At 36.7% G+C, this 17,294-nt stretch overlaps 1 protein-coding gene across 2 annotated transcripts in view; it reads left to right on the top strand.

Annotated features, from left to right (window-relative positions):
- The window catches only part of MICU3 (mitochondrial calcium uptake family member 3), a 56,669-nt gene extending 49,721 nt beyond the window's left edge, over positions 1–6,948 (top strand). The window contains exons 14-15 of one of the 2 annotated variants that reach the window (XM_067298019.1): positions 938–1,012; positions 6,868–6,948. In XM_067298019.1, coding sequence (XP_067154120.1) covers positions 938–1,006 — 69 coding nt within the window. In that variant the 3' untranslated portion in view covers positions 1,007–1,012; positions 6,868–6,948. Of the gene's footprint in view, positions 1–937; positions 1,013–5,268; positions 5,341–6,867 lie in introns of those variants that run through there. The other variant, XM_067298020.1, reaches the window with a different exon arrangement.
- The last annotated feature ends 10,346 nt before the right edge of the window (positions 6,949–17,294 follow it).

Raw genomic sequence — 17,294 nt, 5'->3', positions numbered from 1 at the left:
ATGAAGTGTAAATGCCTGATTGTAAGGCAAAGTATTTTAGTTAATATCTGCCAGAGTCAATGCAGTCCTTGATTATCAATCTAAAAACATCTAAACAGAATAGTTTAGAACAGACCTGTAATTTGAAGTATGAGTTTACAATTAACACCTTATACTTTAGGAATTCAATTTTTATAAAAGTTGTTTTACTAAAATGTTTGCCAAGAAGAATCTTGGGGTTATTACATACCTTGCTACTAGGACCATGTATTTTAGAAAAGGGCTTTATGTAGTCATATAGTTGACTAAAACAAAGAGTTATACAAGTCTGATGAAACTGGAATTCTGAAAGGTCAGTGCATGCCAGCTTTGTCCTATTTAAAAGCTTAGCTATAAATTTATAAAGTTGAGGAAGGCCAGGTCCTACCTCTTATTGGAATTTAATAAATATTCATTTTAACATATATTTCAGGTTTGTTTTTGAAAAAATCAAATGTCTTAAAGAGTTTATCAAATGATATTTCTCTCTTTCTGGAATTACAGTATTATGATCTGAAAACTTTTTTCTTTTTTTAGTATTTTGAAATAAACTGGTATATTGAGCTGCCATCACGTGGTCAGTCAGGGTATTGCCATTAGCTTATTAAAATGTGCAGACATGAAAAGCTTTTTTGCTTGCTGTTTGGGTTAAAATAGTTATTTCCACTTTTTTTAATTTTAAAAAAATACATAAGTAGATCCCCTTTCCTTTATAAATTCCATTTTTAAACTGAAATATTTGGAACTTAATGACTAAATGATAAACATTTTAGCTAGCACGTACTATACTGTATCTACTAGCTATTTGTCACTTAAACCCATTTTTTTGTATTTTCATGATACTGTTGTCTTTTGCTTACCTCTGGCTGCCTTCACATGTTGTCTGCATCTGCGCACTTCTCCATCTTCTGCTCCACAGGGCTACAAACCTATACAGAGGTACACTACTTTCAGATCCTGCGTGAGGAAGGAACTCTATAGCAGATAAATCACGGTATGTGTTAGCTGCTCAGTCTGAGTGTGCTGGCATGCTTGCAGGAATGGCTGAGTGTTAAACCGTCATTGCTTTGTTTCCCATTTCAAAATTCAGGAAGAGATTATCTGATTGTAACCAATGTAGCAGCTCAAAATGTCGTGTTGTGTTTTTGACTGAAGCGATAGAATTTCATTCTGGAGTTGGCAATAAGTAACTCATGCTGTCACTGTTTTGTAAGCCAGCTGCTATTTTGTGCTATGTTTGGAACACAGAGAAGTATTATTTCATAGTTTCTGTTGCTGTTTTCTGTCCGTCTGTTCTGTGACCACTTTTCAATAATATCTCAGTTACCTATGGCTAATAAATATTTATCAATCAAGATTGCAAAGGCAGATTTTTCTCCCTAAGAGCCAGTTAGTAACTTGATCCTACTTTGATTTAAACAGTTACACTTTTAAAAACCATAATGCATTTTTGGCACCATTAATGCCACACCAACAGTTCTCAGTAATAGGCACTGTGGCCACATGTGACCACCATGGCTGTTCTTGTGTAGCTGCCACATGAATACTCATTCTTACAATTCAATTGTACTGTGAAAACTGCAGTGTGACTATTCTGTAGCCTATCGTGAAACTTTTTATCACACTTTGGCCAGGGCAGTAACAAGTCAGTGAACATTTAGAATGTAAAACTTTTCTTATGTAAAGCAAGAGTTTACTTCTTTGCAATTTAGTGCTTTACTGCTGGCACTTTTTTCCTGTTCATTTTTATAGACTTTGCAGTAGTTACTGCAAAGATTATTAACAGCTAATGTAGGTCCCAGATTTTTCACCTCTTAGTGGGGAGGAACAAGATGTCATGACAAACTGGCCCCGCAGCAACTCTGATCTGATGTGGGGAGACCCAGTGTATTAGTCTCGTGCTGCCGAGCCATTAGGGTTTGGCTACAGTTTCCCCACTGGTTTTAGTTCTGGAACTCTGTGGCACAATATTAAGCTCAGATTTGGTGTCTAATAACCATCTTTGGATGCCTCCATACATCCTAAAATTGGCATCTGACTTTCTGAATCCTCCCCATTCCTTGCAGACTCCTCTCTGACCACTTGCAGGCCAGTGGGCTTTCTGGGGCTCTGACTGAGATGCTTCCCTAGCCCTGAAACAGCATGGCAGGGAAGCAAGGAGCACAAAGTAGAATTTTTTGGGGTCCTGTTTATCTGAGGTGATGTCTGCTTCCAGCACAGTGGAAAAATCTAAGTCGTTAGGGATGAGAGGTGGGGCCCATTTCCTCGGATTCCACCATTACTCAGACTGGTAGCCCACCAGCTCACCGGTCCTGCTGATGGTTTTCTTTTGTAGACCCCTGTGCAAGAGAGGGAAGGGAGAGGGGATGTATCTCAGCTACTGGCTCACTCCCATGGCAGAGCATGTTCTTTATCCCAACCCGTGCTTTTGGGACTCTTCATGTCAGTTTTTTTCAAAAAAGCATCACATCTTGACCAGGCCAGTCCTCCAAAATGCAATATAAAGAATTGCTTGGGGAACATCCAGGATTATGCAGCTGAAGCGTCCAATATTTTTCCTCATGGAGAGAGGACAAGAGTTCTGTTTGATCTGTGCACATTCTCTTGTGTTACATATAAAACTTAGCATCAGTAGGACTTTTTCTTTATTATTTTGGTTAATTATTAGCTAAACATTAACCCCATTTCTTAAGTTATACTTCCTCTTTATGAGTATAAACCCAAATACTTATGCATTGTGTAGTACGCGAGGAACAGAAAGGAAAATTTTATCTTTACAAACAAAGTATCTAGTTTCTTCACCTAACTAATGTGAAATGTAACTAATGAAATAGTTAAAACAACATTTTAGTAATTCAACATGGCAGTCACATAAGAGGAAATTCATTGTTTAAGATTAATTTTATATAACTTCAACTCTTTGAAACTCAGGCTTTTGACTTTTCCTTGCTTCTTTCCCAATGTCTTTTTAAAAACATTATTTTAGGAGTACTTTCTCTTCTTTGTCCCTACTGATTCTGCCACCGCCTACGTTGTTGTTACATGTCAAGTATTATATAAACTGTAAACGCATCAAGATAGAATAAGAAACTGGTAGAATGTTGTACAGTCATGATACTTTCCTAATAATTTCAATAGAGGCTATGTGACCAACAGGAACAAAATACAATGACACAAAAGAATCCAATATCTAATCATCAAGCCTATTAAAATTAGCTTGGTAACAAAAAGAGAGACTGTGGTAAAAGCATCAAGTTTTAAGTGTCTAGACATCTTGACAGATGTTTGAATTCAGGCCATAAGTTCATTCATTCATCCATTGAGATGGAGTAACCTGAAAAAGCCAATACACAGTGGAGATTTATAAAGGGAGATTTTATTAATTTTATATAAAGTCATTGTCAAGAAAATTCTTTAAAGATGAATAACGGTATGTCTACACTACACACTGTGGGACAGTACAGAGAAACCAGATTAGTTCTCTGTGCACTAACCTGGTTACAAGCAACCTCACTACAGTAGTATAGAGTTTGATGCTGGTTAATTTAACCTGCTCCTTTTCCCACAGGGAGCTCCCAGATGCTATGGTTAAGACTGCTTCTGGTACCTAAGCTTGCTTTTGTAGAGCTATATCAGATATCTGTTCCCTGTGCACTGAAGAATGCAGTGTAAACCTCAGGTGTATAAAATACCCTCTTCCCTAGTGGCATATTAGTCAGCTCCTGCTCTTCACTTGAGCAGTTGCTCCATGTTTCTTGTAATGAGTTACACTGCCATATCCCGTTGTTAGCTGTTTTGAGTTCCTTTCTTATAAAATGTTATATAATTTGCAATATCTATTTAAATCTGTTGTAAATATTTCTTAAAGTTTGTTGTAAATGTCAGTTAATAAAAATGAAACTTTAACCAAAACATATCTGAAGTGATTTGGAGTTAGTTACTATGGAGGAGAACAGAATTAATTCTGTCTTTGCCATGTAGTGGGGAATGAAAGTGAATTTACATAATTCTAAAAATAATTATTTTGTAGTGTAGTTTTTAAATGGAAAGGAGCATAAAGGCTGAGTCATTAGAGAGTTGAAATTGAGCATGTATTTCCATTGATTAGTTAAATTTCACTCTGATCTACAAAGAAACACATAACTATGCGAAATTAAAAAATCCGCTGCAAATACATCACAAAGTTGGATGCAATACGATAACACTTAATTTTACTTTGTTCCAAATAGAAATGTAAAGATCATCATCTGCGCTTTGATATAATTTGTGTGGTAAACTTAGATCTCTTATGAAAGAGATAAAGATATTAGGCATACTTATCACCGGTTATACCATACTTTGAATCTGTACTCTGAAATATGAACAGGTTCTGCTGTACATTACATATCTCTAAATTACACTAATGACATTTGCTTCAGAGCATAAAGAATGTCATACCCATATAATAAATAATGAAAATCTGTCCTTGAGGAACAACCATACTAACTCTGTGCAGTCCAAACAGCTGACAGCATTCCTGGAGAGCTTCTCTTTCTCCGCAGTTCTTCCTGCAAGGCAGAACACTTGCCTTGGTGTCGGTAGGAGTTCTTTGCATGTGCTGGAGGGAGAACAGAAAAAATACTGAAGCAGAGAACTGCCAAACAGAGCTGAGAGGAGAACACTAGGAATATTTTATGGACGGGTTACCTAGGAAATTTCTAACCAAGCCTTCTCAGTGGTAATTTCAGAAGGAAGCAGGAGGCCAACTTCGATAGGGATTCAAGTCCATTTTAAAGTTCTGTTCACTAAATTATTAGTATGCTCAGTAACTGTAATATATACAGTATTAAGGCTGTAATTCCAGTTATGTTGACTTCTAAAATATTGAAAGTAAATATTATACATCAGAGTTGTAAATCTAGTTATTAAGATGTATATCCCACTAATTTCTTGAAAAAACTAAGATTTTTGCATTAAAAAAATGTTTTCTACATTCTCTGAGTTTTGTCCATTTTCTATATTTCTCATTAAGGGTTTTAGGAAGTAAGAGTTAATAGCTTAAAACAATGTTTTGGGACTGATTGGGGGAGGAAATTTCATTTTGAGAAAGACTCAAGATAACCATGAATTCAGAACTTCATTTCTAGTCATGTTTCAACAGCAAATTGCTATCTACTGTAAATATTTTATTCAGTCAGATGAGATTAAAATTTGTCATATAGCTAATATTTTGAAGGCTTTTAATTTTTCTACTTCCCTAATATACAACAGTTGAATATATCCATCCTAAGAGAGCTTTAAAAAACCATCTAGTTGATGACTGCTGCATACCCCTTCTCTGAGGCAGATAAAGTGAGTGGCATGTGATAACCTTACCTTACTGATCTTACAAAAGCAACTAGAAATCACAAGACTTAGTCTTCTGATCCTAAAACTGACTAGCATCTTAAAAATGTATCTGGAGTGGGAGAAAAATCTTCTAGAAAAATGTGAAAACATCAGAGAGTATGAGGACAAAATGTTCTATTAAATTTGGTACACTGAGAATACGTATAACAACAATACATACATTAGAAATAAACAGATGAATAGTTAATGTAGTTCAGCATTTCTTTTAATACTCTGATTTCCATGAACACTATATGAACCTGTTTCATAAAATAAAAAACAAATGCATATCTTAAAGTACTGATTAATCAGCTGAATACACTTTTGTTCAATAATGCAATGCATTTTGCAAGTAATGCATTTTTAGTAAGATTGACCATAAATCTCAACTAAATAATGTATTCACATAAGTATTGTTCCCAGTATTTAATGTAAAGGCTGCATTATATAGTGCTGTGGATTAGATTGTTTTCTGAATATATACAACTTTTGCATAATACGCTGTGCTTTTTGATTATGCAAAATGGATAATAAAATAAATGGAACATAGGCGTCACTCTAATGGCTGAGTTTAATACAAGCTATAGGGAAATCTCTGGAACTTCAAACACCTTTTTGTCTGACATGTCTCAGTATTTTTATTCTTCACTCAGTTTAATCAAAAATAAGCAGTCTTTCTCCTGAACACTGTACCATTTGCTTCCAGATACTGGATTTCACTTCTAAGTTGGATTACAATTTAAAATTACTTTTTAACCCTTCTGATTTATCTATAGCAATTACAGTTCCTGCTCTTCCCTTAGCTCCTTTCCCCAGCTGCTGTTACATTTAGTCCCTCTCCATCTTTAATGTATTTACCATCAAAATACACTTGTGAAGTTAGGAAGAGTGGAAGAAATACGAAGATCTAGTGAGTCCACAGACAGTGAATCTCCCCGGCCAGCTGTTGGCCGTATTCCTCCCCATTCAGTGGACACTTGTGAACATCACTGAACTAAAATGCAATTTAGGATTGAGATAACCTAGTACAAAGCTTTCCTGTCATCTGCCTATATTGTATTTGGCTTTAGCTAGTGCCAATAATGCCTCAGTTTCATGTATGTGAAGAATTTCTTATGCTTTTTATTGTGTTAGAGGTGAACTTTTTAATACAATGTGAACATAAAAAAGTAAGAAACAAAAGGATACAGAGAGAAGTACATAAACAGGATATACTTCCTTGTAGCTATTAATATAAATAGGCAATTTCTAGAATGATAACTCTATGCTGTGAAGTGGGGATGAATTTTGAAAACTTACCTGCCTATAGATTTATAATCCTGATCTTACAGAAGTACTTCTGAGCCATGGAAGTATTTGATTTTTCATGATCTAATATAAAACCATCTATCCAGTTTATATGAATTTGAGTAAAATTTAATGTAGTATTACAGAATTTAGTAAATATCTTTTTCCAATGGTATGTTTGTTCACTTTTCACAGGAGACCCCTAAATATGGTTGGAACGATTATTATTCTTGTGTGATGACTGTAACCAGTGAACATGTCAGAGATCTATGGAAGCAATTTCGGAGACGTGATATGCTGAGATAAAGAAAGAATGACTGTGGGCACTGGTTCTATTTATTCCTATGTACACTGAATGAAGAACAGACTAACCCAGGTGAATCATGAATCTTCCAGCTGCAGTAGATAACACAGGATTTTTTTCCCCACTGAATACAGTGATCACAAACTCTTACAGCCACTTCTCAGTATGTATTTTATTTAAGCAATGAAATAACTATCATCTGATTGGCAGAAGTTTTTGTTAAGAACATATTTTGAACAGTTTGGCATTATTTTATGATGTGTTTGTCATTTAAAAGAAAACAAAAATAAGTGTTACACCTGGGTAAGCACACCTTTTGGCAATGAAGAGAAACTGCCTGTATCAGCTTAGACTGTGAATCTGCTTTCGGAAGAGCACTATTAACAGTTTGTGCTAAACTGGGAATGATAAGACATTATGTAGCATAACAATTATATACAAGTTGAATGTATAAACTAAGCTCTTAGAAGCTAACAAAGCTGTTATTTTTAAAAAGGGTAAGCTTCTATTATAATGTGAATGCTAGGTATTTACCTAAGAAAGGTACTGTATGGACTATAATGTTCAAATTCTGTAAGTCTTACTATTATGTTTGTTAATTTATCTTTTAAAAGTATTAATTTTAAGATATCTTATAGGCAATATGTTGAAGAGGAAGTATCAAAATATTATAATTCATGTTAGGTAACACAACACCATGGAATATTTATCATAAACTTTATTTCCATACATATAAATTCACTGAAATATTTCCAGTAGAGTATGACTTTATGTGTTTCTTGTGAATAGTGCACTTTTATATGAGGTAAGACATGGCACTGTGCAGAAATTATAATTGTCTAATTTGCTACTCTGGAATGCAGTTTCTGAAAAATAGATAAGTAAAATCCTTGTGTTTGTGTCAAACAAAAAAGCAAAGCAAAATATGAATGCATGCAGTAGTACAGAGCAACACTCGCTAAATAATATTTGAATATTACGAATCAAATGTTAACCTTACTAAGGTTATGGACACTGCTATCAGTGGCCACCATAATCTTTCATGCCCTGTAGGTTTTGATGTTACTGAAACAACCCTAAAGGCACTCCGTTACATTTGTTTTTCATATTTTCTAAACTTTTTCTTTGCAATTCAGCAGCAGCATTTTTCTTACTCCCTTTCAGGATAGATCATATAATGTGAATGAAACCCAAACAAACGTGAACACATAGTTTTTATATCATTCTTGAAAAGGTTCAGTGGACATTAAATTATCCTGTATCTATTGAAAGACTTCTAGCTGACTACACACTAAAATTAATATCAATAAATTAGTGTTATCAGAAAGGTAAATATTTGGTGTAGTCATACAATTCAAATAGAACCAAACTATTAGATTCAAAATAATGTTTTTTAATCTTTTATTATCACAAATACATGTAAGAAAACTTTTGAAAACCATATTCGGTGCATATGTTGCTCAAATACCATTTTTCATTATATATTAATAGAAAAAGATATATAGCATCTGTGTAAGTACACTTAGGTTCAGAAATGCTTAATTTATAATAAGATTTATCTCTGTTTAAAAATAAAATGGATAAGAATGCTGTTCTTTAAGAAATTCCACCCTGTGAATTTTGGAAAAAATCATGCCATTTAGAGTATCTTTTTCATTGTGGCTTTAATCTACAAAAAAGCCAATTCAGAAAGCTTTTGAAGGATTTAATTTTGAAGGCTTTAATTAATATTTCATGATAAATACTTACCAAATTTCCAGGTTAGCCTCCTCAAACTACTGACAATAAGGAAAATCAGAAATTTGGAATAAAGGTTCTTGAATTGACGCAATAGTATATGGATAAGCTGCGATCCCTGTATGATCAGTTAGGGAATCAATTGGTATTTAGTGTATCATCATGGTCCCCAGAATGGTCTCACTGCTTCTTGTCAGTGTACACAAAACTTCATTTTGCTACTTCAGTACCAAAGGACAAAGACAGGGAAGAAAGGACAGGGAGTTACTGAAGGCAGGGGCCCCCCACGTCCTCCTCAGTCACTACTGACCGCTCACAGGGATCCCTCCCCTTGGAGGAAGCAGAAGCACCATCATGGTTCTGCTGTTCCACTGCCCTTGGCAACAGTGCACTTTTTGCTTTATGGCTGGCTTGAGACAGTTGTAACATTTTTCTATATATTTCCTCTAGTCACTTAATATAAAATAGAATGTGAAAGTGTCAGATTAGTTTTTAAGAGTATTTTTCTCTTGTTTAATAATAATTTATGTAATATAGGATATGAAATTATGGATACCATATTCCTGTTTATTTCAAAATAAATACACTTAAAACTAATTTTCTTTGCAGTGTAACTTATTCAAAGTTCTTTGTCATAAAAAGATTTTTTTTTTGCAAAATACAGAAATACAAGTGCTTTGAATGAGCATATCGCCATGACAAAAAACCCCCACAAATTTCTGCTTCTTTTGCTCTTTTCTTTAGCTAGCTACACTGTCCTGCCACAGAATTATGTACAAAAGAGCTGGAATACAAGACAGACAGGTGAAAACAAAGCAGGATAATGGGACATGCCATCTGTTTTAGAGGCACCCCTCCGATAGGCAGCAGTCAGGGTGTTGGATAAAAGCTTATTCAAAATCCTCCAAATTTTTGGCAGCAGGAACTGTGTATTGCATGAAAGTGCAAATGAAGGCTTTGATGTTTTTGTAGAACCGGCTCTTGTTCTCTTCTCTTATATTTATATATAAAAAAAAATCATAATGTAAAAAGATATTTAGTGAATTCTTAGGAACTACCTGTTGATGCCCATACCAGCTGTAAATTGTGATAAAATGGTAAACCTACAGCTCTGGGTAGCTTTGTGACACTAACTTACTCTTGCCTGAGTTCTGATGACTTCCTAGTTCCCAGCAGAATGTCGTTTACTGTAAGCTGCTTTCTGCTAATCTCATAACATTTAAAATTACACTGGCAGTTTCTGTCCTTGCACACTTTTACAGTAAGTTAATATAAATTACTTCCACTGCAAATTGTTTTGTTGTATGACATAGAAGAAAGTTATCAGCCCAAAGGAAAAAAAAACTACTTAATGGTGACTTGCAGCAAATTGTTGATTTTCTTGATTTTCTGTAGTTGTTTGATCTTCTCTTTTCCACCTAAATTTAGGATGAGAATACATTCAAATAAAATGAGAGAAAAAGGTAGAGGAATTTTTCACTTTGTTTTGGTTTGCCATTGTGTAATATTCTCTAAATAACGCTCTGGATTGCTCTGTTGTCCCACTGAGGACACTTCAAAAACAGTTAATGGCAAAAGAACTCCAGACTAATGCTTGCAGAAGGAAGAGAATCTCATCAAAATCCCACTATTCAAATAGCGAATCTGAAGCAAAATTAATTTAGAGAAATACGAGGTGTGAAGTCCCCTTAAAATCAAGTCAAAACTAATATGAATACTTTGTTTAATATATGTGGGGCCTGAATGTACAATATTTTTCCCTATATGTGAATATCCATGACAGAGTTTGTAGTTTGGCACCTGAACCTGTCAGCAGATGGTGCCCTTGGATATGCGGTATGCTTTTTTTTTTACACACAAAAAGGTAATTAAATACAAGAGGGTGTGCTTTAAACTTGAATGAGTAATGTTAATTTCCACCAATACCTTGCTTATAAATTATTCCCACAGAAGATTAGCTAGGAAAGTTCCATAAAAATACTAGTACTCATTAGAAAATCTTAATATAAGATACTTATTTTTATATACATAAACATGCATAGGAACAGCAACATATTAAATATAATTAAGTTTTAGTAATACATTTCTATTTATTCAATGTAAGCAAATAAACTATTACTCCTGTTTGTTTTTTTTGGAAAAGTATGCAGAGCTATTTGAATTATCCATTTGTATATCCATTTTGTATATTCAAAAATATACAAAATTAACATCAATGCACAGGAACTTTTCCAGCTTCTGTTTCATAACTATCCACTGAAAGTAACTTTTCATTTACAGTTCTCTTCTGACAGTGTTTGTAATCCAGTGTTTGTAAATAGCCACACCTGTAAGCCATGCCTTTGTAATAACTGCTTTTACTGTTAAGTGGTTTTAGGTGATTTGCCCTAGGTTATCATTTCTGGTTTAAAACAACGAAGTTCATCTAACTCATTTTAACCCTGATTCAGAAGCCGCAACCGTCACTCAACCCAAATCCAAGAGTGTACTGCTTTAAAGATAAATTTTCAGGCATGCAAGTCTGTGCAGTAAAATACTGAGTCTTAAGTTAGACACCTAGGCTCTCTAACGAATGCATGCAGAGAATTACATGAAGTCCATAAATACCACAAACTGCTAAACTAGCTAAACTAGCTAACTGGGCAGTACTGAGTATAGGGCTGTCATAAGGTGTTGCTCCAGGTTGCTGGAACTGGGCTACACCAGGGCTGCCACAAGCCTGCTCCACTCTCCTTCCCCAGCTCCTGCCCTGCCTCCTCATGCACTTTCTTTCACTGCCAGTAGCACTTGTGTGGCAGGGTGGTGAGATGGCTCAGTTCAGAATTAACACAGCAAAAAACACCCAGACATACATGGATATGTGTATATACACATACAGTTATACTGTTTTCAACTGCTCCTGGTTACAAAAGTGCTGGTGATTGCACGTGAAAGGGAGTTGAAATACATTATCAGAAGCAGAGATGAGAAGCAGGACCATGGCAGTCAAGATTTAGAGACACTTAAGCTGCTGTGGTACTCTTTGCTATCAAATTACACTTCTTGCCAGAGTTAATGTAGCCTGTAAAGAGAATATGTCCTTGCACTTGGAAAGCACATCATGACACCAAGGAGAAGGAGCCGGGACTGGGGTCCAGAACTTGGGCAAATGCCCTGAGCGGCTACCAAATCATTTTCTTTCTCTGGCTCAGTGAAATTTGCAGCCTTCTTTATATCATTTCATTAAAAAAAAAAAAGGGGGGGGGACCAAATGCCAAAGCTGGCCTAAAGACTGGCAGTTAAAACACTTTTGTGGGAAGTGAAAAAAAAAAAGAAACTGTGACTGTCACTGCATTTTGTGAAGTGGCAAATTCTGAGGATCTCTAGCAATAGCAACCATGAACACAGGCAGGTATCGCATCCCTGGACAAGGATCACACCTAGATATGTGACCAAGGCACTGAGTTGCTCAGCTGTACCAAAGCATTTCAGGGCATGTGTGCAGATTTAAATTGCATGAGGAACCCTAATTTAAAAAATTAAAGTGCCTATAGCACTATGTACTTATGTTAGGTAACAAAAAGAGAATAGGTTGTCAGACTGAAAGGTCTGTGTTTAGATGCCTACTTCTGGAGTAAACTATTAAGCCACATGACTTCTACTCCAAAGGGCAGAAACCACTGGGTCAGATCACACAGCACGGGATGTCACTAATATGATGGGATAAGCTTTCTTACAAATAGCTATTTAGGGGCTTCCCCCTCCACAGATCATGGTGTTTGCATAAGCAAAGAAATGTCTTGGGGCATTGTATGAAATTCCATTGCACTGGAACAACTAGTGGTTAGAACTGGTTTATTTTTTCCCATCTTAGGTGGCAAAAGCAAAAACAGCAGGGGAATGAAAACTTCAAAAGACGAATATGTTTCCAAAAAAATGATACAATGAAATATTACTGCTGAAAGCGACAGAAGAGTGGGTGGATAACAAGCCCTAAATATGGCTTTTACAACTTCCTCGAAAGCAGACTCTGACAAATATAGTATTGTAGCACAGTTTCATCCAGGGGCAGCAATCAAGTCTCCAGGAAGGATTTCATTACTTGAAGAGGAGCTGACTGACCCTCTCCTGTGGAGGAACAGGGCAAATTTCCACATCTTGAAAAGCAAAAGTGGCAAAGGTTACAGCAAACACTAGGTTTGGCTATCCAAATGGTTACAAATAATTAAGTACCTAGCCAGGGTGAAGGGAGAAAGAGAGAGGATGAACACATTTGGACCCAGTCTCCAGTTAAAATAAATGTTAAGGCTAGAGTGTTTAAGCCTGGAGCGGCTACCAAGCTGCTTATTTTCATGTAGCTGGGAGCCACGAACTATATGCAGATGGTACTTGACTCCAGCTGGGATACAACATACATTTCCTAACAGTGATATCTTATGCAAGAGAAGTTGCAGAGAGATTTCTTTTTCTGTGCGGTGAGTTGTGCTCCTACACCCAAATATTCTGGATTGAAGCAAGCAGCATAGTCGCTAATGCGAAAGTGGAGAGCATCCCTTCTCTAACGGGGAGCCACTGGTTTGCCTAATTAGAGATCCTCTCAAGGAAATTAGCTTTGGTCAGATTAAATACATGTGTGTGCGCATGCATGTGTGTGTCTGTGTGTTTGTGTATGTTCCTGCTACTAGCTGCTTGGCTATGTATTGCACTTGCATGAAAGGAAAAATTTATACTCCTGTCTTATTGCCTCTCCCCTTCTTGCTGTGCCACTGAATATATGGGGCATCTGGTGGCTGAGAAACTATTCCATCATACCAGATTGCTTACGGAGAGGAAAAGATGTTCATCAGTCTGTAAGCCAGTAAGTTCCTAGGCAGATTCTCCGAAGAACACCTATTATACATTTTTCCTTGTGTGTTTATTTATCATTATATGGACAGTGACAGTACTTCTTAGTTTATAAAGACTGATACATATTACTTTCTTTGTAAAGCTGTAAAATACAACTTTGCTCATCATTCACTGTATTCTGCATAGTTTTGGAGTTTTTTGACCCCCCAAAATTATTATTTCTAAAATATACCCCTAAAAATCATCAGAAAGTTACTCTGAGTTTATTAAACAAATCATGCTTTTCATCACTTTAAAAAAGTTCCAGTGTTCAGGAAATCCGTGACATATTAAAATGATCTAATAATACAAAGCCTTATTTTTCACATTGTTTAATGTAATTTTATAATGGAAATGTAATCAGATAGATACCCACATTATATTTCCAGCTACTCATCATAACTCCTGAATGAATTGTAAATGTGAGTATTGTATGGCGAGCCTTGGATTAAGGGAATAAATTACTGCTAAAGTAATTCCCAATCTAAGTCTGATGAGTGCTCTTCTACTGAAGTACTGTGGTATTTAAATCACATATACATTAAGAAGAACACTGTTAATTTATTGTCACTGTTCTTTTGGTTATTGTTTTTGTGGTTCATTTTGCTTTTTTATTCTTATTTTTTGGAAATTTTTATGACCTTTCAAACTGGTACAAAACTGTGCTCTGAAGACATAATTTATGTGAAATTATCTATAACAAATCACTTCTGTCTGCTATGTATGAAACATTCTCCCTCACTTGAGAATTTTTCCTATTTTGCTGCTATTATTTTACAAACTGATTATGAGGAACTATATATTACATCATAATCAAATACATTCAAGATGTCTGTGTAACTTCATTAAACATGTATAAACCTTCTACTACCACTTTTCTATAGGGATGACTCACTAAGATCAGAATATCTGATACAGTTTCTTACTTCTCAAATGCACCAAAATGTTCTTAACAGTTATCCATACATAATGAGCACTGTGGAAATGCAGCATGATTTGACTATAAAGTATCAAAAGAACTGTTAATGTTGTTAGCCATTAGAACAGCAATGTACTTCTTTACCTGAAGGTGATACTTCCCACAAAACAGAGTCCCCTAAACTTGTACAGGACTATTTTTTAACTGCAACTGCGTATTAAGCTACAACGATCACTTCCTTAGGAGGAAATGAGGCACTATTTGCACTCTCCACTTACAGATGTGAACCCAGCTGGAATCCACCTAGCTTGCACAACCTGATACAGAAAATGCTTCCGTAATGTGTCAGGAATACCCAGGGGTATTCCAGAAGAGACACTTTTTAAAAGATCTGCCAGCAACACCTTGCATGTAGAATGCTTCCTGCCTGAGGGGAAAACTGAGCAGTACCACTCACGTCAAGAACATTTTGTTTCAATTCACCAAACACTCAGCCTCCTCCTCAAACCCCAACTACCTTCAGCTCAGCTCCTGACATGAAGAAAAGCTAGTACCTTACATTACTAAATCTTTTACATTTGAACACTTATACAAGCATCAATAAACTATGGCCCAAATAACCTCTGATATTGTCATTGTAGAAAGAGGATATCTGAGTATGGCTGCTGGGGAAATCTCTCTGCACGCACCTTACGCCTCAGATCGCCCCAGCATTTACTTTTGCCATAATGCAATACTCCTTTGAATATGCCCACTCCCGAGCTTTGCTGCTGCTGCTAACTAAGCTTTCTGGAGGTAGTACCACAGAAGCAGCAGAGGGAAGAGAAAGGGGAAAGCATAAAAGGAAGGGTCTCTCATGTCCTGCCTGAGAGTGACAGAGTTGCATAGGGAATAGAAGGGAATTGCGGGCATGGAGGAGCGCGTGAGTGCCACAAGAGCCGTGAGTGCGAGGACAAGCAAGAGGCAGGGTCTGGGGATCCTTTAGAGCTCTCTAGCCAAAGGATGTGCTGGAGTAGTAAGTGATCTCAGTCAAGGCAGAGTTTTTTATGCCAGCTGAATTTTGTGCTGGCTAAATTAAAGTGAGGCTTGCCTGCTTATTTCACTAACCAGGCTACTTAGGAACCAGAATGACCACGATTTTAGAGCTCTGCTACAGAGCATGTTTATAATAATTAGTGAGAGGAAGATGGTACTGAGCATGGAGAAGTCAGACAGCTGGACTACAGAAGTCCATTTCCCTGAAGGGGTAATAGAAAGCATCTGACCAGGAAATGTATGATATAATTTGACATCTTTGTAACACTTCATCTTCTTATTCTCATATCACTGCTACCTCTCTATATACATAGTTTTATATAATAATTATTATTTTAAAGAATTAATAACTCTGTTAGAAAGTCTGCTTTAATGTTTACCATGTTTCCGTGGCATGTATTGTGGTTAATAAGCCCTATATCATACAGCCCTATGTGGTGTTTTAAAATGGCTTATAGGAGAATTATAATGTCATGAGAATTGTTTTGCCAGTATACCTAAGTCAGCATGCAGGTGCTGATGCATAGTTTTAAGGAAAACAATGCATCAGTCTTTTTTCTTCCTGTATCTTTCGCAAAAAAACTAGAAGACAAACAAACAGATACTGGAATATTAGAAGATTAGTTCAAACTTATGATGTGTATTTGATGACTGTAAAAAATAACAGCACATGATATTTACAAAAATAATGACAAGATTGAATAGCTTTTCATAGTGACCAAGTACCATAGAAAAATGAACTCACCCTTACAGAGTTTCTAGCTGTTAATTTCTCATGATGTAACCATGTTGCCCTGGTTTTCCAGAAGTTGGTCCCTTTCCTCATGTTTTATGAAATAAATTACATAGGTATATCAAATTTAGTTTTTCAGTAGCATTTGCTATGTCTATTTCATGTAATTTGTCTCTTCCCTTTTGTCTTTTAAATCTCCCCGATCCCAATTTATGTCAAATGCTAACAGTTATTATAAGTAAATTCAATACGCTTTCCATTATGCAGTATCTTTTCTTAAGTGAGTAATTATATTCCAGTCTTTCTACGGCACAATATTTTGTTCATTTTTCTTTTAGAGTAACTATATATTGAGTAGCTGGTTTCACTGAGCTGTTCACAATGATATACCAATCTCTTTCTTGAATAGATAATTTACCGCCATGGAATATTTAATCATTTTACGCATTGCTCTCAATTTATAATGTATTGCTCATTCATCTAGTTTACTACAGCTAACTGAAATTCCTCAGCCTAATCTTGAATAATGAGGGACACATGATTTGGTATTATATAAAAATACTGCAGCCATACGGTTAACTTCTTTTTCAGTTCTTCAATAAATACGCTGACAAGTCGGGTTCATACTCTGGAGCCTGGCAGCACAGCTCTGACGTTTCTGTCATATTTTATCTAATTTTCTTCCGTCCCGGGCCTGTTCCTAGCCCATGGCTGCTGCGTGCCCCTCCGGCACAGCCACGCACGCTGCCAGCACTTGGTTTCCTACGCAGCCCCTTGTGTGAGACACGGTACAAGCCTTCTCCCGAGTCCAGGCACATTTTAAGCAGCCCCCCCCGCTGCCAGTGCTCGCAAAGGCTGTGGCGGACCGCGGAGGCACGACGGGCCGCCAGGGCGCCGCGCTGCCCGCCGCCCCCGCGCAGCGCCGCGGCCCCGGGGCGGTGGCCGGGGGCGGAGCGGCGCGGGGGGCGGCCCCGGGGCGGCGGCCGGGGGCGGGGCGGCGCGGGCAGGGCCCCGGCCCCCCGGAGCGA

This window comes from Apteryx mantelli, chromosome 5 (assembly GCF_036417845.1).
Source record: "Apteryx mantelli isolate bAptMan1 chromosome 5, bAptMan1.hap1, whole genome shotgun sequence".
NCBI lineage: Eukaryota > Metazoa > Chordata > Aves > Apterygiformes > Apterygidae > Apteryx > Apteryx mantelli.
This window is presented reverse-complemented; position numbering and strand designations above follow the sequence as displayed.